The sequence below is a fragment of the Eurosta solidaginis genome, chromosome 4 (genome assembly GCF_040869045.1).
Source record: "Eurosta solidaginis isolate ZX-2024a chromosome 4, ASM4086904v1, whole genome shotgun sequence".
In the NCBI taxonomy this organism is placed as follows: Eukaryota; Metazoa; Arthropoda; class Insecta; order Diptera; family Tephritidae; genus Eurosta; species Eurosta solidaginis.
In genome coordinates, this window is record NC_090322.1 from 53,793,866 (window position 1) to 53,816,649 (window position 22,784).

The 22,784-nt window shown below is 38.4% G+C and overlaps 1 protein-coding gene across 3 annotated transcripts in view; it reads left to right on the forward strand.

The window, feature by feature from the left end:
• Window positions 1-8,506: 8,506 nt before the first annotated feature.
• LOC137249766 (zinc finger protein 846-like) overlaps window positions 8,507-22,784 on the forward strand; it is a 137,133-nt gene continuing 122,855 nt past the window's right edge. Inside the window, exons 1-3 of one of the 3 annotated variants that reach the window (XM_067781645.1) lie at window positions 8,507-8,948; window positions 9,007-9,135; window positions 9,719-10,192. In XM_067781645.1, the coding sequence (XP_067637746.1) occupies window positions 8,676-8,948; window positions 9,007-9,135; window positions 9,719-10,192 (876 nt within the window). In that variant the 5' untranslated portion in view covers window positions 8,507-8,675. The remainder of the gene's footprint in view (window positions 8,949-9,006; window positions 9,136-9,718; window positions 10,193-22,784) is intronic. The other 2 variants (XM_067781646.1, XM_067781647.1) reach the window with 2 other exon arrangements.

Consider the following 22,784-nt stretch of genomic DNA (forward strand, 5'->3'; position numbering starts at 1 on the left):
CTTTATCGGTAACCGTATCGGTAACCTTTTAACAGCTGATTCGACCAACCTTATGAGAATCAATGCAATCGATTATTAGTGCCGCTAAGGTCGTAACCGTATCGTAGCCAACCAATTGGGTTTAGGTTTACCGTCGTAACGATAAACAGCTGATTACGTTAGGGATACGGATACAGCGATACGACATACGGCACCAATGACTCCGGCTTTAAGCGCATCGTACGCCAAACAGAATGAGGCTGTTAAGCACGCTATTGGTTCCGAAGTATAAGTTTTATTGTGAAGTACTCTAATAAAGACCATTTTGCATTACAGGATATTGGAGTGTTTTATTCAACAGTTTGGCGGTACGAACGTTAGCAGAAGTTTGCAAATAAGCGGAATTTCCCTAAATTCGTTACAATATTAACGTGTGTAGTTGTATAAAAATATCTTGTGAAAGTGTAATGCAATGTGAGAATGGAAATGGTTGTAGTAGACTATTCAAAATATTTTGACTGCTTGAGCGAATGAAAGAAAGAGAAAAAAACAAGGGCTAAAAAAAATGACGTAGAATTGCCCATAAAAAACAGCTGATCTTTTGTTTACATGCGCAATGCGCCACCTTCTATAATTCCATCATGACCATGGTACAATTACCAGGTAGAAGCATAAGTGAAAATGCAACCCTCCTGTGTATTTTGTTGTTGCCGATCGAACATAAACTGTCAATCGGTGTTTCAATTTCTTCTGTCAAAAGTGATGGAAGAAGAAAAATTTCACATATAATTTTCGTCAACAAAGCCAAAACAAAAAAAGAAACAAGTTTGCTTGCTGATGAAGCTGGAGGAAAAAGGCATTTTTAACGGAAAATAAAGGTAATTAGCTGATTTTTAAATGATATATATTTAATTTATTGTTATTATTTATCTACATATAGCAGCTGAATCATTTCTTCAACGTTTCCAGCGCATCAACTCTTGGTAATTCAATACGGCAGCATGACACTGATAATACGCGTCCACAAATATCGAGAGAGCTGTTAAAAGACGCGCATTAACCTCGACAACAATAATCCGAAGGCGAAGGTAAAATTTTTTGTGTTGGTCAAGAGATATTTGCAAAAGAAGTTGAAAATTTTCAATTTAAAATTTTCATGTGCGCGTTGTAATTTTGATGATATTTCATACCCACAACAAAAATTCTGGACATAAGTGTTTTGCGCAGATATAGTTTTGGTTTCCAAACCGGGGTTGGACCCACCCAGATTAACTTTTTATAAGCGCGGCCGAAGACCGCCACCACAAAAATACTACGGATCCCACCCCGACTTCGAAGCACTCCGGGGTCATTTTTCGGTTTTTTGGGAATATCTTTTGAACGAACTAAAATTTTTCTTTTCCGCCTTCGGATTATTGTTATCGGATTTGGTGCTGCATGTGATCTTGCACTCAAAGAAATGGAATATGATAAGAAATTTATAGATTTTCTTTCGAAACGTTTATATGATCGCATCACTTCAAGATTATCACATGGTATATGTAATGGTGATCCAGAGCAAAGCTATAGTGGTTTATTAAATTTATCATTACTGATGGCCTTAAAAGACGTGGCGTTGTCTAGTGCCTCAGCATGTACTTCTGCATCACTGGAACCTTTGTACGTACTACGTGCGATTGGAACTGATGAGGATTTGGCACATAGTTCAATAAAGTAGACGAGTTTACCGTACTGAATTGTGTAGTTAATTTGAAAGTAATTAATTGTAAATTTTTATAGGTTTGGTATTGGTCGTTTTACTACCATTGAAGAGGTTGATTATATAACAGATACATGCATCAAACATGTCGAACGTTTACGTGAAATGTCTCCATTATGGGAGATGGTGCTAGAACCAATTGATTTGAAAAATATCCAATGATGGCAACATTAATTTTGTTTATGATATATAAATAAGGGACCATTCTCTTATTTTATGCATCTTTTAATGTATTGTAACGAATTTACTGCAATTTCCCTGATTTGCAATCATCTGCCAAAATTCGTATCGCTAAACTGTTGAATAAATAACTCCAATATTGAATAATGGAAAAATGGCCTTTATTAAAGTACTTCACAATAACACTTATACTTTGCAACGAATAGCTTGCTTAATAACCAAACTGATTGATAGCTCAAATGAAACTGATCTATTGCCCGACAGATAGCGTGCTTAACTGAAACTGGCCATAGCGCCTCTACCGCTGATGCTTTTATACTCTGTGATTTCCTCGTGGCATCTTCTAGGTGCTTCCAGAATTTACTTAGTTAGTTATAAATTTATCAGCTACAACTACAGATGTATAATTTCTACAGCTTCTCTCATACCCCATGCGCTTGTATGTGTGAGCGACACTTCCTCAATCGCAATTGCATACCTTTAGGAGCAATTCAGATAAGATATCTGCATGTGCTTGTGCGTTGCTCTCAGCTTCGTGTACCTACACATGTGTAGACATAATGATTGATTCGTTTATGTAGATACATAATGATTGATTTATGGATGTGCATGCAAGGCGCTGGTTAGCATCGGCTTAGAGATGGCAGCACCCCTTAATTTTGCTAATTTTCGTAACACTGCTCTCCACCTAAGTCTGATCGTCCCGATCAAACAAATCTCCCGATCTAAACGCCGCTAGCATCTCCAAATGTACCACTCTTCTACTCCGTGGTTTCCCAATTGTTTGTATGCGGTAGATGGTGTCACTGTTCTTCTTCACAACTTTGTATGGGCCTCCCCAACTGCACCGAAATTTGGATGGAACACCTTTCTGCCGGTGTGGGTTGTATAACAGTGCCAAATCTCCCGCCCAGCAACCCTTCGAATTATTTTTCTCATCGTACCTGTGTTTCATCGCACTACTCAATACCCTGGTTCGTTCCTCCACACTCTGTTGTTTGGCCAATGAACTACTTCGTAGAGCTTGCGCTGGACGGATTTGCTTTGCATAATCAGTATCGTTCCGACGATTCACAATAGTAGTGTACTCTGGTTTGAAACCACCCTTGCATTCTTTCTGCGAAATTGTTTCCTTCGTTTTAGTACGTGCGTTAGGGCTTTTCAATTGCAGTGTTTCTCTCACAGGTACCTTCGGTTTTGATTTGTTTGGCCCATTCGTTCCATCAACCCTTGCCCGATCTCCTGCCTTTGACTTTTGCGTTTTTTGTCGGATCTCTTTCATCAGCACTCGATTACTGCTGAACCCTTCTTCCAAACTGAAGTTAAGTGGCACATCCTGGTTCTCATAGCGCAAAATCTTTCTTGGCATATCGATCCTGATTCATGGTCAACTAAGAAGTCCACTCCCAATATGACTTCAACAACGATCTCCGCCACAACGAATTTGTGAAGAACCATGACCTTCCCAATTAGGACTTCACATATCACTTCTCCCTGGACTTGGTTATACTCGCCTGTGACCGTACGCAACCTTGCTCCAGGTAACGGTTTTACTCTCCTGTTAACTAAATCAGATCGAATCAAGGAATGAGATGCGCCCGTATCTACAGTCAGTACACGCTCCTTGCTATCCACATTCCCTCTGAAGGTAAGACTGCTTCCAATTTGGGACACAGATAACACAGGACCTTCAATAGCTGAAGCTAGCTCTCGATTTATATATCTGGCACGCTCTTGCTCATCTCCTCCAGCTTTGCGTTTACGGCCACCCAAGTTGGAACTACCAGGACCAAGATCGCAATGACGTGCAATGTGACCGGTCTTCCTGCATTTGAAGCATTTGATAACTCTTTCACTCCGCTTTTGCGATCCTTTCAGCGCCTCCAATATTGCGTCTACACACTCTGGCCTTTCTACTTCCACACGGCGTGCTTTGAAAACTGGCTTACACAGAAGTGACGCTGTTTCCTGAATCAGAGCTTGTGAAACCGTTTCTGCGAATGTTAGCTTTGGGTTTGCATATGTAGCCCGCTTCGTTTCCACATCTCGTATGCCATTTATGAAGCTCTGGATTTTTACCCTTTCAGTGTATTCCACGGGTGCGTCCGCATTTGCAAGATGAGCCAATCTTTCAATATCTGAAGCAAACTCCTGCAATGTCTCGTTTGCTTTTTAGTAGCGGTTTTGAAACTCAGTTTGGAATATCTGTTTTCTATGCTCGCTTCCATAACGTCGTTCTACAGCAGCCATCAATGCTTCATAGTTGTTCCGCTCTCCTTCGGGAATCGTCTGTAGGATATCGGCTGCTGGCCCCTTCAATGCCACGAACAGTGCAGCAACTTTATCTTCCGAATTCCAGTTGTTCACTGCTGCGGTCTTCTCAAACTGTAGCTTGAAGACCTGCAAAGGAACAGAACCATCAAAGGATGGTGTCTTTACCGTCGGATTGCTTGCTGGAACAGCTGGGCGATTTAGTTGTAACTGCTCCATACGACCTTTCAAATCATCAACTTCTGCCTGAAATTGAGCGATTTTTGCATCCTGCGCTTCCAGTTTTGATGATACCCTTGCTTCCTGTTCTGACAGTTGCGAAGATATGCGAGATTTTTGTGATTTCAACTGCTCAGCCATATATGTCTTCTGTTTTTCTAACTGTGTTTCCATCTGAGATGTTATACGTGTCTCCTGTGATTCCAGTTGGAATGCTATACTTATCTTTTGTTCTTCCAGTTGAGATGTTATATCTGTCATTTGCGATTCCAGTTGAGTTGACATTTGCGATGACACATCTGATATTCGTGCTTCAATCTTCGCTGTTATACAGTTCTCCTGCAATTCCAGCTGAGTTCCCGTCTTGGATGTAATCTGTGTCGACATTTCTGACATTTGCGACGACATTGATGTTACTGTCGATGTTTGTGCAGATATTGCAGCCAAAATCATGTTCCAGTCTGTGCTCGTAATTGTCTGCGATGTTTCGTTTTTCTCATCAATTTTTGTTGTTGTCTCGTCCCCATCAGCATAAAAGTCATACTCGTCCACATCAATTCCTTCTGCTTCCATTGCCTCTCATAGCCGTGCCTGAAGTTCGATCTTATTGCCGGTTGTATTTAATCTCCAACTCCTTTTTCAGTTGCTGGATCCTCAATTCACTCAACTTTGCCATGTCCAAGTTGTATTCCCAATCTTCGGAATTTATTCAACAATTACTCTTCTGACACCAATTGTAACGAATTTACTGCAATTCCCCTGATTTGCAATCTTCTGCCAATGTTCGTATCGCTAAACTGTTGAATAAATAACTCCAATATTGAATAATGGAAAAATGGCCTTTATTAAAGTACCTCACAATAACACTTATACTTTGCAACGAATAGTTTGCTTAATAACCAAACTGATTGATAGCTCAAATGAAACTGATCTATTTCCCGACAGATAGCGTGCCCATAGCGCCTCTACCGCTGATGTTTTTATACTCTGTGATTTCCTCGTGGCATTTTCTAGGCGCTACCAGAATTTACTTAGTTATAAATTTCTCAGCTACAACTTCAGATGTATAATTTCTACAGCTTCTCTCATACCCCATGCGCTTGTATGTGTGAGCGACACTTCCTCAATCACAATTGCATACCTTTAGGAGCATTTCAGATAAGATATCTGCATGTGCTTGTGCGTTGCTCTCAGCTGCGTGTACCTACGTTTGTGTAGACATAATGATTGATTCGTTTATGTAGATACATAATGATTGATCTAAGGATGTGCATGCAAGGCGCTGCTTAGCATCGGCTTAGAGATGGCAGCCCCCCTTAGTTTTGCTAATATTCGTAACAGTAGACGTGTTTTTTTATACACTCGTATACGTTTACGTTTGCGCGTAAAAAAAAACGCCTATCCTCGCTTAGATAATGCTTAGGAGACCCATCTAGCGGCAGTTGGTAAATAACTAGCTACAGCCACACCTTATAGCTTAATCAGTTGCGATGAATTGTGGCCACATATAGAATACATAGAATTAGTGTAGAGGGTGAAACAAAGACACATATTTCAGTTACATCTGAGTATAATGCGTATTGAAATTTAGTAGGACAAATTTTATGCGCAGCAATTTCAGAGGTGTATTTAAATTTTGACGCTTAGCAGTCCATATAAAGTTTAAGCGTATAGACGTTTACGTGTAAAAAAAAACATGGCTAGTATTTATTTATATTCCAAAGCAGTTTAATGTAAAGTGAGATACAACTTTTTAGGAAGTATATATTTCCTACTTTATCTGCCTAAGGTCGTTATTTTGTATTATTAAAATTATACTGGGAAATGCTATTGCTATTGCAAAATGTTTTTGTAGTGGACCTTATTTTCAATACATGTATGTATGAGTGCTAACGTCTTCAAGAGATGTTGAAAATTTAGGATGAGATTGTATATAAAATGCTGAGTTAATAGTATGTTCATGAATAAGTACTGATTTATTTTAAAATTTCATGTAATTTGTAAAGTAAAAATTAAGTAATTTAGTAACCTAATAAATATCGAAGATACATATATACATAATAAAGTTTAACGTTGGAAACTCGTCGTGTCGGTATTTGAGATGCAGATTTCTTTGAAGGATATGTACTTCATGTCTTGAGATGTAATCTTTTTTAATTAAAAAAAAGCACGGGTGTGTTGAAAATTTCAAATTGAGTCGCTATGCCGCAGAACTTTCGGGTTCAGCGCCATTGCATGGTTGTTTTGATCCAATTTTTCCTTTGGAATCGATTTTGCTTTCGGTTTAATTTTTGGATACAAGTTCGGTTGTAGTACTGACTTCAATTACGGTTCCGGGTTTTCCTTCTGGCTCGAGCCAGGAGGCTTTTGTAGCAGTTTCGGTTTTAGGCTGGATCTGATATCGGTACCTGCTATGGCAAAAGTTCGGCTTGGAATATTTCCGTTTTCAACTCCAGTATCGGTTATAATACACAACATATGGATGATATAAAAAATCCAAAAGTAAATCTATATCATGTAAAACATAATTGTCTAGCAATATTTTCTCTTCGGAAACTGTTTGTTGCCCTGATAAGGGCCGCTTTTCGAAGGTATAATTGTTTAGCAATTTTTTTCTCTTTGTTGACTAGTGGTGGCCCTGATAAGGGCCGTTTTGCGTATACTTGTATAGCATATTTTCGCTCTTTGTAAACTAATGGTGGCCCTGAAACCAGGGGAGCTTACGGCGTCTGGGTTTCACAGCTTATTCGTGGTACATCATGCATATCCGTTTGTGTGCTGCAGCTGTTCCGTGCCAAGTATTGGCCTTTCGCTTCAACGGTGTCACTTAAAAAAAAGCGAACATGTAGAAGGGACTTTTTTATTTATCCTTCGCCCTTCCTTCATGTTGTAGCGGCGAAAGTATTGTCCGATATTTTGGTAGACAACTGTAGGAATGACCGTTGGGGACGATGAGAGAACTCTCCCTGATGGGGAGTATTCTCGCCTCATTATGCAGATGGTGTTCTGGGGACATAAGAAGACCATCTGCATAATGAGGCGAGAATAATCCCCATCAGGGAGAGAAATGAGATGCTGACCAAACAGTTTCTGTTGAATACCCAGAAACCTGGGCATCCCAACAGACATCTGATTGACGAACCAGCACCGCCTAGGGGCCTAAGGAGTCATCTCCGTAAGCCTTTTGAGGAAATACGGCACCTGAGAACCCAGCCGTATGAAGTGAAAAAACACAAGCAGGTCCTTGGTGAAATCCATAGACAGGCGTCGGACCTTTATGTCGGGAATTGCCCGGTGAATCCAGTACTTGAAGAAAAATATCCAGAACTCACAGAAGAGGAACGCATACTCCCCAGGGAAACGCGTGCCACTCTTGCTCAACTTCGTTCTGGATACTGTAACAGGTTAAACTGTTACCTATCCAGAATCAACCCCGACATACAAAATGTATGCCCCGCTTGCAATGTGTCCCCACATGACACCAACCATCTCTTTAATTGTAATGTGGAACCAACGCCTCTAAAACCCCTTTCCTTATGGTCCACCCCTGTCGAAACGGCAAGTTTCCTTGGACTCCCGTTAGAGGATATTGATGACAATTTGTGATCGGTCGCGGCTATTAGGTGGGGCGAGCATTGCTACAACAACAACAGACAACTTCCGTTTTTTACAAACTCTTGATTAGCACTGCCAAGTCATACATAAAATTCTATTATATTTTTTATCTTACAACATTCCGGAAACTGAATATTTACATCAAAGACGGTAAATATAGCGATGGAGTGGAGTTGGGCATCAAATTTACTCTCTGAGCTCCAACAATAAGGTCACAGGCCTGAAAATGGAGCGCACAAATTAAGCCATTTTAGGGAAGCTAACGCTACAAACCTTTTTCCCAATATTTCCTCTTCCTTGATCTTGCGGGGTAATTCTTTACTTTAGCTCACAACTGCAAAAAAATCGTGCAAGAATATAAGGAGGTGTCAAAAAATGCGTTTTGGACTCAGGACGACGAATCCGAAAGCGAAAATTAAAAATTTTATTTCTGTCAAAAAATATTCACAAAAAACTAAAAAATGGCACCGGAGAGCGGCGGTAGAATCCATAGTATTTTTGCTATGTGTGTGTTAAATCAATCTATCGATAGAATTGACGATATCATCGCTATGTAAATAGTTGCGGTTTCACTTTTTATCTTTGTTTAATTGTTTGTTACATTGTTTACTATCAAGTGAAGGTTTACTTTAAAATGATATAAAGTTGTACTATGGCGCTTGTTTGTAAAGAAGGAATCATTAATTTCCACGACATGACAATATGTGGGGAGATAGGCGCGATCTTGTCTGCGAGCAGACAACAATTTTTTTTAAATTGCAAATTTTGTGACAATACGTTTTTGCAATTAGACAGTTTCGTGGACCATGTTTGTGAAGTTCATTTCAATGAATTTTCAAGTGAAGTATCAGGTAGTTTAAAGCGCCAATTGAAGGAAGAAGCAAAATGGGATGAAATCCGAGCCGATCCTTTTAATTTTTTGGACGTAGGTTCATTAAATGTAGTTGCAATATTGAATCCTTACAAATGTATCTTAAAATCAGGTTAATCATGAAGAAGAGATCGACTTCAAAAGCTTTGAAAAACGTGACATGGATATCAATGTTATAAAGAAAAGTGGGAAGCTCTCAGATTGTCATGAAAATACCTTTTTTGTGGAACTAATGACTAGGGTACGTAAATTGTACAACTGAAGGTAAAAGTCTAGTTGAGGGGTCGACTGCTAATACGCTACCAAAAATATCGAGAGAGGTGTCAAAAGACGCGTATTAATCTCGAGAACAATAATCCGTAGGCGGAAAAGAAGATTTTATCTGTGTCCGGAGATATTTGCAGTTGAAGTTGGCGATTTTCATGTGGTTATTGTTGTGTTTTTACCCACCAAAAAAAATTGTGCATCACCGTGGCGGTAGCCACGGTTATACCACACACCCGGACTTGGCATGGCATAGCCCAGGGTTATTTTTTATAAGCGAAACGCAGAAAGGTGTTCTGCGCAAAAATACTATCGATCCCACCTCCGGTTTCGGAGGTACCCGCGGGTCTTTTTTCTGTGATTCGTTAATATCTTTTGAACGAGTTACATTTTTTATTTTTCACCTTCGGATTATTAATACTGATGTCAAGACGCGTCGTTTGACACCTCTCTCGATATTTTTGGTAGCGTATTAACAGTCGACTCCTCAACTAGACTATTACCCAACTGAATTTGCATTACCTTAAATCATTTTTCTATACACCTTTTTACATTTACAGCTAACATTTAAACAACAGGACGACACCGAGCTCCCACAAAACATAAATGAGGGCAAAGGTGTTACCGAAACTGCATGCATTGGTGGAACCGACCAACTGGGCATTCATTCAACAAAACATTGCAAACAAAAAGATCTATCCCTTTTAAAAAATGCAAAAAAAAAGTTCACTCTTGATCTTATTTATTTATATAGAAACTTACCGGCTTTATGGAATATAAATTCTGAAGCTTTTAAAAATTTGCCTTTGCAGAATGAGCAATTAGAAATACTTTTAACAAAGTATAGGGAAAGATATCCCAATGCAACAAAAGAGGACGTTAAGAAAAAAATGGCCTACCTATTGGCGAATTTTAAACGTGAGTTGAGGAAAACAGGATCATCCGGAATTTCAAGCCTTTACTACTTTAATGAAATGCTTTTCTTAAAGGACCTTACACAGTCTTCAGAATTTACCAATTTGGATGAAACAAAGGTAAATTAAGTTTTTAATCGTTTTTGATCCTTTTTGATTTTCGATTCGTAAGGAAACGCGATAATAAAAATTTCACATTGCAAATGCGAAAGAAACTTCTTTCGAATCCAGTTAAATAATAAGGCTGGTTTAAGATTGGCCTTTTAACGCCAACCATTTTTTCCTTTGATTTGGGAAATACTCACGCTTGCTCGTGGGTATGCTGCCCACTCGCACGCCTGGTCACACAAACCTTCTTCGCTTTCCTCCTTTTTTCAATAAAGTACACTTAGTTCAGTTTTACAATTTTATTTAGTCTTTATTTAATCGCAACCTTAGTTTTAAATGTTCTTTAGGATAACGCAATAACCATAGCTTTATATTTTCACAATAAATTAACTTATAGCTTCTTTCACAAACTTCTGTTTCGTTTCTTTTTGTTTGAGCTATAAAAATGTGGTAAGCCTTTTGTTTTCTTCGACTTATTTGTAATTTACAGTTCACTCATCCACTACTTAGTTTTATTTTATTCTTTAACTTTTTTTTCAGTTTTTAACTATTTGCGCGTGCTGAGGAGATGGCCGGTTACCTTGACTGACTAAACGAAACTCATCGGGTTCGTTTTTTCAGCCAAGCTCAGCGGCCATCATTTTACATCGCTGAATGTTATTACCACTGCTGAGTGCAATTGGCATTGCTTTTCAGCAACGCTGACGGCGATGCCACTTGCACTCAGGGGTGCATTTTGTTACGTGCGTTTTGTTGCGTGCGTTTTGTTGCGTCAAGGCGGGTAACGCTGTGCGGTTATACCACCCTTCCTTAGAAAAAGAAGAATCTGACAAGTTGATCAGATTTGTCATATTCTTCTTGTTCTCTGACCTTCAAATTGTTTTGGTTGAATGAATGTATGATATTAGGGTGTTCCTCCCCTTTTTTCTCATTCGTTCAATCAGAACAATTTTTTCCTTTCACATATGAAATTAGGTTAATATTAATTTAATTACTTACATGTAATTTGTTTTCTAGTTTCTATTGCACTAAATTAATGTATTATATATATTTATTACAAATAATGCGGGCATATTAATTTTTGGTTTTATTTACATGCAAATTGAAGAAATTTTTTTTTTTTTTGTATATTAATATTAATATAAATTTTAATTTGATATTTCATGCTTTAATAACAAAGTAATGAAAATTTACAATTAGTTACAAGCTAGTTTGTAAATTTGTATGAGAAAAAATTTTTAATTTACCTTAATGATTCGGTTTTTGTGAACGGTTTTTTCCTTTTTATTTACTTCATCAAAAACCGTAACATTAACTCCATCAATTTTTGTGACTATATATGGTCCTTGGTAAATGCTTTCATGTTTATTTCTAGGTTCTTTTTGTATTACTACCTTATCGTTTATATTAATAGCTAACGGACGCGCCCTCTTATCATAAAGATCCTTATTTTTAATTTTATGTTTATTAATTAAATCTTTTGCTAATTTATGCGTTTTTTGTAGTCTATATTTTACTTCTTTTGCATAACTTTCAACATTGTAAATTGGATCGATTTGTTCCTTTTGAACTTCATTTGGTAAGGTAACATTTCTACCGAATACTAATTCGTATGGAGTGAATCCATTATCAAAAACTGTACTAGGAGTTGTATTATGCAAAAATGTAAAATATTTCAAATAAACGTCCCATTCGGGGAAGTTATCATTTAGAAAAGCTCGTAAATATTCATTAAACACCCGATGATTTCTTTCAATTGTACCTAGGGTTTCATGATGGTAAGCTGTAGAAAAATTATGTTCGATTTTTAGGAGTTTGGTTAATTCAGAGAAAATTTCGTTTTTATATTCGGTTCCTAAATCGGTTTTAATTGATTTCATTATGCCATAAATGAGGATGAAGCTTTCAAAAATGGCTGTTGCAATTGTTTTTGCTGTCTTATCAGGGATTGATATGGTAACAAGGTATTTGCTAAAGTCGCACATAATGGTAACCGCGAACCTATTCCCATTATTCGACTCAGGCAAAGGTCCTATTGTATCTACAACTACGACATCGAAAGGTTTGCAGGGTGTTGGTGTAAGCACTAAATTTTCTTTGGTTTTCGGCTTGACTTTATTCAAAAGGCATTTTTTGCAATTTTTGACGTATTTGACAATGTCACGGGTCATACCTTTCCAATAATATTTCGTACGTATTTTTGCGTAAAGCTTTTTATTTCCGCAGTGACCTCCTGATATCGGGTCATTGTGGTAAATTTCCATTAATTTAAGTTTCTTGTCGTTGTCTGTAACTGTTTCGACAGGTTCTATTAATAGTATTTTTAAATTTTTTAGAATTGAATTTCCTGTATTTTTAAAATTTGAAATAGAAAAATATTTAAATATTTGATCATCTTTTTGCCATTCTACTTTCTTAACGTTGTGTTTACCAGCTTCTTTTTCAAGCTTCAAAAGTAATTCATCTAATTGCATTATTTTGTTAGTACACACAATATTAAGTAACTCGAGTTTTTTATGTTTTAAATGCGCATATATTTTTAAATTGATTTTATCATTATCGTTGTCATGACATATTTGGCTTTTTATCCTATGGATTTTCTTGGAAAAATTATATGAAAACTTGTCGACTACCTGTAATTTGACATTTTCTTCGTTTACGTCTTCAGCCGATTGTTGTAATTGTTCGTGACGTTTCGTCATAGACCTCGTCTGTGCTGCTAAAATTTGATTATTGGACTTTTTAAGTTCTTGAATTGAAATTCGCGATAATGCGTCTGCACCTACGTTAGATTTTCCTTTAATATATTCAATGGTAAAATTATATTCGGACAATTCCAAACGGATTCTGGAAAGTTTCGACGACGGATCTTTCATATTAAATAGATAAACTAGTGGACGATGATCTGATTTAACTTTGAAGTGAGTGCCATAAATATATGGACGAAATTGCTTTATTGCAAAATATATTGCCAAAAGTTCTAATTCTATTATTGCTTTATTTTGTTCTGATTTGCTAAAGGATTTTGAAGCAAAACAAATTGGCAAGTCGTTACCGTTATGATTTTGACTCAGTATCGCACCACACCCTAACTTTGAAGCATCAACCGTAATTAAAAATTCTTTGGTGAAATCTGGATATTGTAAAAGTTTTGGAGAAATCAGACTTTTTCTTAGTTTTTCGAAAGCTAACTCACATGCCGTATCCCAATTAAATTCAACCTTCTTTCTACTCAAACGATTCAGTGGAGCTGCTAAGGAAGCGAAATTTGGGATAAATCTCCTATAATAATTTGCAAATGCCACGAATCTTCGGACAGCATCTTTATCGCGTGGCTTAGGATACCTTTTAATTGCTTCAATTTTTGAATCGTCTGGTAGCAAACCATTTGCTGAGCATTTATGCCCTAAGAAAGTTACTTCAGGTCTAAGAAAATTACACTTTTTTGGGTTAAGTCGCAAGTTGAACTTCCTACAGGTTTCGAAAACTTTTTTTAGATTATTGAGATGATGTGCTTCGCTACATCCGATTACTATTATATCGTCTACATACATAAAGGCTTGGTTGGGTGAAATACCAGAAAATGCAATTGACATCATTCTTGAAAATGAATTTGGAGCTACGTTAAGACCAAATGGTAAAACCTTCCATCGAAAAGCTCCGCGGTCAGTACTAAAAGATGTTATGTCTCTTGAATCTTTGTGAAGTGGGATTTGGTGAAAACCCGAAAAAAGATCTAATGTAGAAAAGAATTTCGCACGGCCAAGGTTATCTAAAATATCGTCTACACGTGCCAAAGGAAATTTATCGGCAATTAACTTTTTATTTACAGCCCTAAAGTCTACGCACATTCTATACGATTTTTGGCCATTTAGGTCTTTTTTCGGTACCAAAATCAAGGGACTATTATAATTCGAACAACTATTTTCAATCAGATCGTTTTCCAATAATTTATTAACTTGTTTATTGATTTCTTCACGTTGAGAATACGGTAGGCGGTAATTTTTAATGTATACTGGCGTCGTATCGTTTAGTCTTAGTTTTTGTTCATAAAAATTGTTGATTGTCATCTTATCATTGTCTAGCGCAAAAATATCGGAATATTGTAAACATAAGTTAATAAGTTTGTTTTCAGCATAATTAGGTATTTGTTTTTCTAAAATGCTTTTAAGTTCTTTAATACGACTATCTTGTTTTACTGGGATATTGATTTTATAAACGTGATAATTAGAAAGTTTTTCGGTTTGAATGTTGTGGTTGTTTATGTATTTTACGCTATTTGTGGTGTTTATTACTTTAATGATCGGATTACTAGTATCAACTATACATTTCGCTGTGAAAACACCGTCGGAAATCTCTTGAGAATCCACGAAAAGTGGTTCTGAGTCTTTTTTCAAAGCGAAAATTCTATAAACTTCGCAACGAGGTGGAATAACAAATGTATCGCTTTCCATTCCGTGATGGATGGGAAGTGCGATCTTTTCATTGCCTATCCAGAAGGAAATGCAATTTGTTGCATAGCTGATATCGCATTTATTTGTTTTTAGGAAATCCTTACCAAGTATTCCATCTGATGGAATGTTGAAATCATTGTCTACCACATGCAACGTATGTTTGATATAAAAATTTGAAAAGTGTAAGTTAGTTGTAAAAGTACCTAATGTAGAAACTGTATCTGTAGTTACTCCAGTAATATTAATTGTATCATTGTTATTAATTGACAAATTTTTATTAAGAGAGGAAATTTTAATTAACGAAATGTCGGCTTGTGTATCGACTAGAAATGTACAAAATTTGTTAGAGCCAGTAATATTTATTTGTATAAAATCGGAATAATTTAAGTTAAGACAATAAACGTTTTTTGAAGAAAAATTGTGAGCTGAATCAGTTAGTAATTTGTCTCGTCCTCCCTCAGTGTTCGCTCCTGAGGGGCTTCCCTGTTTAAAGCCCGAACGTTTGCATTTCTAGCTCTATTATTGGAAGTGTTAGAACCGTTGTTATTGCTAGTACGACTATTGTTGCTATTATTATTATTATTATTAGGCTGGTTCCTATTTCCGCCGCTGGAACGGAAATTTTGCCTTTGATTGCCGCGATTGAAGTTGTTGCCATAGTTACTGTTACTAAAGGATGGTCTATTTTGTCTATAGTTGTTAAAGTTACGATTTTGATTTTGAAAATTTCGACCTCGGTTATTATTTTGAAAATTTCTAAAATTGTTATTGTTCCGCGCCCTAAATGCTAAAACTTGACGTTCTTTTACTTCATTTGATTGCTCTACAATCAGTTTGGCTACTACGTCCTTGGAATCAGAAAAATTGGTTGAAGCAAGGATTGATTTTACTAAACTGGTTTTTGCGTTCAATCGGCAAACGTTAACTGTTTGCTCGATGGCCATTTCACGGGCTTTGGTCTGCGTAATCCCTTCGATAATGAGCGAACGCTCTAAAGCATCAGACAATTCCTCAACGCGTTTTGCAAAATCGGTGTAATTATTATTATTAACTTGCAAAGCTGCGAATTTTCCGGCCACAACTTTGGAGTTGTCGGGTTTTATACGGTTACGTAGTGCTATTTTTATATCGTTAACTGAAAGTACTTGAGTTGGTATCGCTTCTCGAGCTTTACCATCGAGTTTGGATTTAATATATGAAATACAAATGCTAGTTAAATTTTCGTCGACAAATTGTTCGATTAACTCAATTTTAGTAATAAAAGATTCGAGACCTAGGGGCTCACCGCTATAATTTTCACGCATAATACCAGCACATATGCCGATAAACGTTCTTTTTTCTTCAGGAGTCGCCATATTTGTATCGGAATTAGGAGGATTTGAAATATTAGTTTCGGGCAATTCCTCAAATCCGTGAAATTCTCCGGACAAAGAAAGTCTAACAACAAGGTTTTTGATTGTATTGGGCGAATATGTGGTTGAGCCTTCGGAAACTGGGCTTTTAAAATTGAGATTTTCGGAATCGGAACTTTCGGAATTAAAATTTTTGGAATTGGAATCTGAATTTTTGGAATTTTCGGAATTTTCGGAATCTGAGTTTTGTTCTGAAATTCTAGGAACCACTTTTTGATTTCTAAGGAACATATGTAGTAGGAAGCAAAGGAAGAAATATTTAAATTGATTAAAGTCGAATTTGTAGAAATTGCTTACGAAAATTTAACAGAAGTTGAAATTGAATTGAATGTTGATGTAATATTGAAAGAATTATTCGGTAATTTAATTAGAGACTGAATATTTAATGATAAATTGAATGTATATTGAAGTAATTTAATTTAACTGCTTTTAAAGGAAAATATTTTAATTTGATAAAAGGACTTGGCTGTTGATAACGGACGCACCGCTTTATTAAAAAGATCTCAATGTGTTTGTGTAATAACGGACGCACCGTTTTTATTAAAATTGTATGGTTTTATTTTTATAGATACGGGCGCACCGCATCTTTCAAAATTTGTATTACGAATATCCTCGGACGCACCGGGATTAAAAAAAATTTACATTGGTTGTTTACGGGACCACCGTTTACGCAAAAAAAATATTTTTCATGTTATTTTTTCTCTTTGATGGAGCCCACTGTAGGGCAGAGTGGGACTAAAACTAGAAAACTTTTTTAAAAATGTATTTAATTTCAGTATTTATTATGCAAGTCACAAACCAACAACGCCATTAATGATGACTAAAAAAGTTTCGGTTTTTGTCCGACCCTGTCCCACAGTGCCTACCTTCACACATTTTGCACACATCTATATGTGTATGTATACGTCGGGAAATTAAAAGTTTTTTTTTTTTTTTTTTTCTTCTTTTTTTCTTGTTTAATGTAATTGAATAAGTATGATTATAATGGTAATTTTGAAAATTTGAAGTTTAATTTAAAATGTATTACTTTGTAGTAGAAAAAGGTTAATATGAAATAATTTTTTTTTTTTGATAGAAAATGATGAAAATGAATGTAAGAATGTTCATAAGAAATTGACAAAAATGTAAGTTTAATTTAAAAAAATTATTTCATACCAACTGCTGCTGTTTCGATACCGTTTGCTCGCTTGCCGTTATGTTGCTGCTGCTAATGGACTGCTGCTTCGGTTGCTATTTCGCTGCAGCTGCTGCGTTTGTGCTCTGCCATGTACTGCAAGGTGTTTGTTGCTACCTTTTTTTTTGCTTACGGTGGTTTGCCGCTATGTTGGTAGCGTGGCTAGGGCCGTTATATGTTGCGTGGCTAATGCCGTTTTTATAGTAAAAATTTTGGTACAGTCATTTAAAGTTAGTGTTTTAATTTCGAAATTTTTTTGGATTTTTAGATTTTGTAAATTTTTTTGTGTTTGTTTTTCAATTTTATAATTTTTTTGTAATGTTTAACCGTTTTTTATTTTTTTTTTTTTTTTTTGTAATTTTCCACATAGTTGTAGGGTTTTTTCAAATTTTTGTAAATTTTTTTTTTTTTTGTAGATTTTATAGTTTTTTGTTTTTAAAGAAAAAAAAATTTTTGTGTAGTTTTTAATTTTTAAATATTTTTTGTAAGAGTTTTGCGTTTTTATATATTTTTTTGTAATGGTTTTTAAATTTTGTAATTTTTTTTGTAATTTTTGTAGTTTTTTTTTTTTTTAAAGAACGTTTTTTTTTGTATAGTTGAATTTTAAAATTTTTTTTGTAAAATTTTTGCATGTTTAAATTTTTTTTTTGGTTGGTTTTTTTTCGTTTTGTATTTTTTTTGGATTTTTATTTGGTTTTATGATTTTTTTTGTAGATTTTTTTTTGGATTTTTATTTGTAACTTTTTCTTGTATATGTGTATTTTGTTGTAATTTATTAATAATTCATTTTGATTCTCTTTGTAATTTTTGTAGGTTTAATTCATTTTCAGTTAAAAAAATTTTTTTGATTTTAAATTTTTATTTGAAGTTTTTGCGTTTTTAAGAGGCCTGCCTCTTCGCCACTATGGCCGCCATTTTGAGGCCCGGCGTCACGGTCGCCATTTAAGATTGGCCTTTTAACGCCAACCATTTTTTCCTTTGATTTGGGAAATACTCACGCTTGCTCGTGGGTATGCTGCCCACTCGCACGCCTGGTCACACAAACCTTCTTCGCTTTCCTCCTTTTTTCAATAAAGTACACTTAGTTCAGTTTTACAATTTTATTTAGTCTTTATTTAATCGCAACCTTAGTTTTAAATGTTCTTTAGGATAACGCAATAACCATAGCTTTATATTTTCACAATAAATTAACTTATAGCTTCTTTCACAAACTTCTGTTTCGTTTCTTTTTGTTTGAGCTATAAAAATGTGGTAAGCCTTTTGTTTTCTTCGACTTATTTGTAATTTACAGTTCACTCATCCACTACTTAGTTTTATTTTATTCTTTAACTTTTTTTTCAGTTTTTAACTATTTGCGCGTGCTGAGGAGATGGCCGGTTACCTTGACTGACTAAACGAAACTCATCGGGTTCGTTTTTTCAGCCAAGCTCAGCGGCCATCATTTTACATCGCTGAATGTTATTACCACTGCTGAGTGCAATTGGCATTGCTTTTCAGCAACGCTGACGGCGATGCCACTTGCACTCAGGGGTGCATTTTGTTACGTGCGTTTTGTTGCGTGCGTTTTGTTGCGTCAAGGCGGGTAACGCTGTGCGGTTATACTGGTTGTTGTTGTTGGGATAAAGACAGGCACCATTACGATATAAGGCCGACCTTTTCGGGAACGATTTAATATGACCACATTGAACCTTCTTGCCCATCCAGCCCTCAACCCTGGTTGCAGCCTCCACAGCTTAAGAAACAGGATTCGCTACGGGTAGGTGAGGTTGATAATATAGCTGGAGAAGCTATAAGTTGCACTGGATCGCCCAGAAATCAAGTATTTCATTCTGTTGTTGTTGTTGTTGTAGCAATGCTCGCCCCACTTAATAGCCGCGATCAATCACAAATTGTCATCAATATCCTCTAACGGGAGTCCAAGGAAACTTGCCGTTTCAACAGGTGTGGACCATAAGGAAAGGGGTGTTAGAGGCGTTGGTTCCACATTACAATTGAAGAGGTGGTTGGTGTCATGTGGGGACACATTGCAAGCGGGGCATACATTTTGTATGTCGGGGTTGATTCTGGATAGGTAAGAGTTTAACCTGTTACAGTATCCAGAACGAAGTTGAGCAAGAGTGACACGCGTTTCCCTGGATAATTTTCGTTAAGTACTGGATTCACCGGGCAATTGCCGGCATAAAGGTCCGACGCCTGTTTATGGAGTTCACCAAGGACCTGCTTGTGTTTTTTCACTTCATACGGCTGGGTTCTCAGGTGCCGTATTTCCTCAACACGCTTACGGAGATGACTCCTTAAGCCCCTAGGCGGTGCTGGTTCATCAATCAGATGTCTGTTGGGATGCCCAGGTTTCTGGGTATTCAACAGGAACTGTTTGGTCAGCATCTCATTTCTCTCCCTGATGGGGAGTATTCTCGCCTCATTATGCAGATGGTGTTATGGGGACATAAGAAGACAGCCCGTGGCGATTCTGAGAGCAGTATTTTGGCAGGCTTGTAGTTTCTTCCTGTGGGTGATTTTTAGGCTTGGCGACCATATGGGTGACGCGTAGCACGTAATCGGCTGGCTAATTGCTTTGTATGTAGTCATGAGCGTTTCTTTATCTTTTCCCCCAAGTACTGCCAGCGAGGGATTTGAGGATTTTGTTACGGCGCTGAATTCTCGGAACAATTCCGGCTGCGTGCTCACCAAAATGTAGATCCTGATCAAACGTCACACCCAAGATGTGTAGGACAGTCGGTAGCGTAGTGCCATCGACGTGGATGTTCAAAATGGTCGACATTTGGGACGTCCCTGTTGTAAATAAGGTCGCGGAAGATTTAGTCGGTGATAATGCCAGGTTTCGCGAGGCGAAAAACTGGAGAGATCAGGGAGGTAGCCGTTTATTTTATTGCATAGCGCATCGATCTTTGGGCCTGGGCCTGTGGCCATTATTGTGCAGTCATCGGCGTAGAAAACGATTGCGGCTCCTTCCGGTGGTGAAGGTAGCTTAGATATGTAGAAATTAAACAAAAGTGGGGATAGGACACCACCCTGTGGCACCCTTTGTTTAATTCTCCTTGGTTTTGATGTTTCGTTTCTAAATTGCACCGATGCCTGCCGACCACCCAGATAATTTGCGGTCCACCTTTTAAGACATGGCAGTAACGAGCCATGGTTGACCGTATCAAAAGCTTTTGATAGGTCTAGCGCTACGAGTACTGTTCTATGGTGGGGGTATTGATTTAAACCGCAATTTATCTGGGTGCTAATGGCATTTAGCGCGGTGGTAGTGCTATGGAGTTTTCTGAAGCCATGCTGATGAGGGACTAGCTGCAAATTTGCTTGGAAATAAGGGAGCAAAATGGCTTCAAGCGTCTTTGCCACTAGCGATAGGAGAGATGTCGGACGATACAACTCACCTATGTTAGCTGGTTTCCCAGGCTTTAGTAGCGGGACCACCTTGGCCATTTTCCATTTCTCAGGTATGACAAAGGTGGAAAGAGACAGGTTGAAGACATGCGCTAAATATTTGAAACCCTCTTTCCCTAGGCTTTTAAGCATCGGCATGGCTATGCCGTCTGGGCCCACTGCTTTGGATGGTTTAGCACGACCAATGGCGTCCTCAACCTCTTTAGCGGTGATGGTGATTGGTGACGCGCTGAATTTGTGTTTATGTGCGTGTCTATTGGCTCTCCGTCTATCTTTGTCGACCGTAGGATGCGTTATATATTGTCGGCAGAAAGCGCTCGCGCATTTTTTCGCGTCCGACAGCACTTTGTCGCCAAAGGCGATGGAAACTTTGTCTTTGTGCTTAGTCGGATTCGATAGGGACTTTACGGTGGACCAAAGTTTACCCACACTGGTAGAGAGGTTACAACCTCTTAGGTGCTCCTCCCATTTTGCCCGCTTGTGTTCATCCACAAGCAATCTGATGCGTTGGTTTATATCCCTTATTTGGGGGTCGCCTGGATCAAGCTGTCTTATAAGGTCACGTTCTCTCGCTAAGGTTACGGTCTCCGCCGGGAAGTGGGCCGGATTTCGGGAATTCTCCCGGCGGGAATGAAATGTGCCGAGGCGGATTTAATGACCTTACCGGAAGGCACGTTCCCCTTGGTGGGCATCAGTCGGGATAGGGAGGGCAGCAAAACGCCTTTCTGTAAAGGTTTTATATTCTTCCCACTTTCCTTTTTTGAAGTTTATGAAAGTGCGTTTTTCAGTGACGATGAAGTCGGCGGTACGCTCAAGCGAAATAAGTATGGGCAGGTGGTCGGATGCCAATGTTACCATCGGCCGCCAGTTGACGCAGTTTACGAGTTCTGCGCTCACGATTGAGATATCTGGCGAGCTGTGACAGCTTCCTACCATACGTGTGGGGGCGTCTCCGTTTATTGTGCAGAACGTCGTTTCTTCTATTTGATCCGCCAACATCTCACCCCTACTGTCCGCCCGCAAGTTTGAATGCCATAGATCATGATGGGCATTGAAATCGCCTAAGATAATGCGATTGTTGCCAGTGAGTAAGGCCCTGATTTTAGGGCGGTATCCACTGGGGCAACAGGTGGCAGGAGGGATGTAGATGTTGATGATTTCTAGGTTCGCCTGACCGGACAGATAGGCCTTGACGTTCTAAGACATTGTCCCTGCGGTCGATGCCAGGATCAAATATATAATATTGCACAGAGTGGTGTATGATAAACGCGAGACCGCCTCCATTTCCGCTCTCGCGGTCTTTCCTGTGGACATTATACCCAGAGCAGGTCTGCAATGCAGATCTTGCTGTGAGTTTAGTTTCTTGAATCACAGCAATGCGGATGTTGTGCCGCTTCATGAAATCGACCACCTCCGTAATCTTCCCAGTTAGTTCTTTACAGTTTAACTGCAGAATTCTGAAGTGCATAAGGGGACGCCGCCACTCTGGGGGTAAGTGACAGGTGACTACGCCTGGGTTGTGCAAGGCCAGGACGCAATTGCTGTTGTGGCCCTGGGACTGGGCAAGCATAGGGGTACCCGGATGATTTGGGTTTGCGACCTGGCAACATGGCGCGATGAAACCCTTCGGGGGGTTGCCGTCGCGGAGACCAGAACATCTAGGAAAGTGGCACCACCCAAGGCAGGAGCTGCATTGGGCGGATGTCGCAAACCTATATATTCTGTGCTGGCAGACGGTGCAAACGGAGGTAGCGACTAAGAGTCTGTTTCCCTGACCTGCACGATTGCTGCCGGAAAAGAGGGGGGAGAAGCATTGCTACCAACTCTACTACGAAGGTAGTAGTTATGAGTGGTATCAGCTGTTTGAGTTGTTGGCGCCGTGTGGCGCGAGCAGCAGCGGGTACTTGTTGTGGCTTGCTGAGCAGCGGGGCTGCTGGAAGGTAGTGGGGGGGGGGGGGGGGGGGGGGGGGGGGCGCTTAGGCGTAGACTACGGGACGCCCTTGGGCGTGAACAGCAAGGAGCCACAAAAGATTTATAAAAGTTACGTGGACGTCGGGTTTTGGGATCAAGCCCAGAACAACCTGTCCGATGCAACCATCCCTTGCACGAGACAAACTGAACAGGGTATGACCGTCCTAAAAAGATTCTTTTGC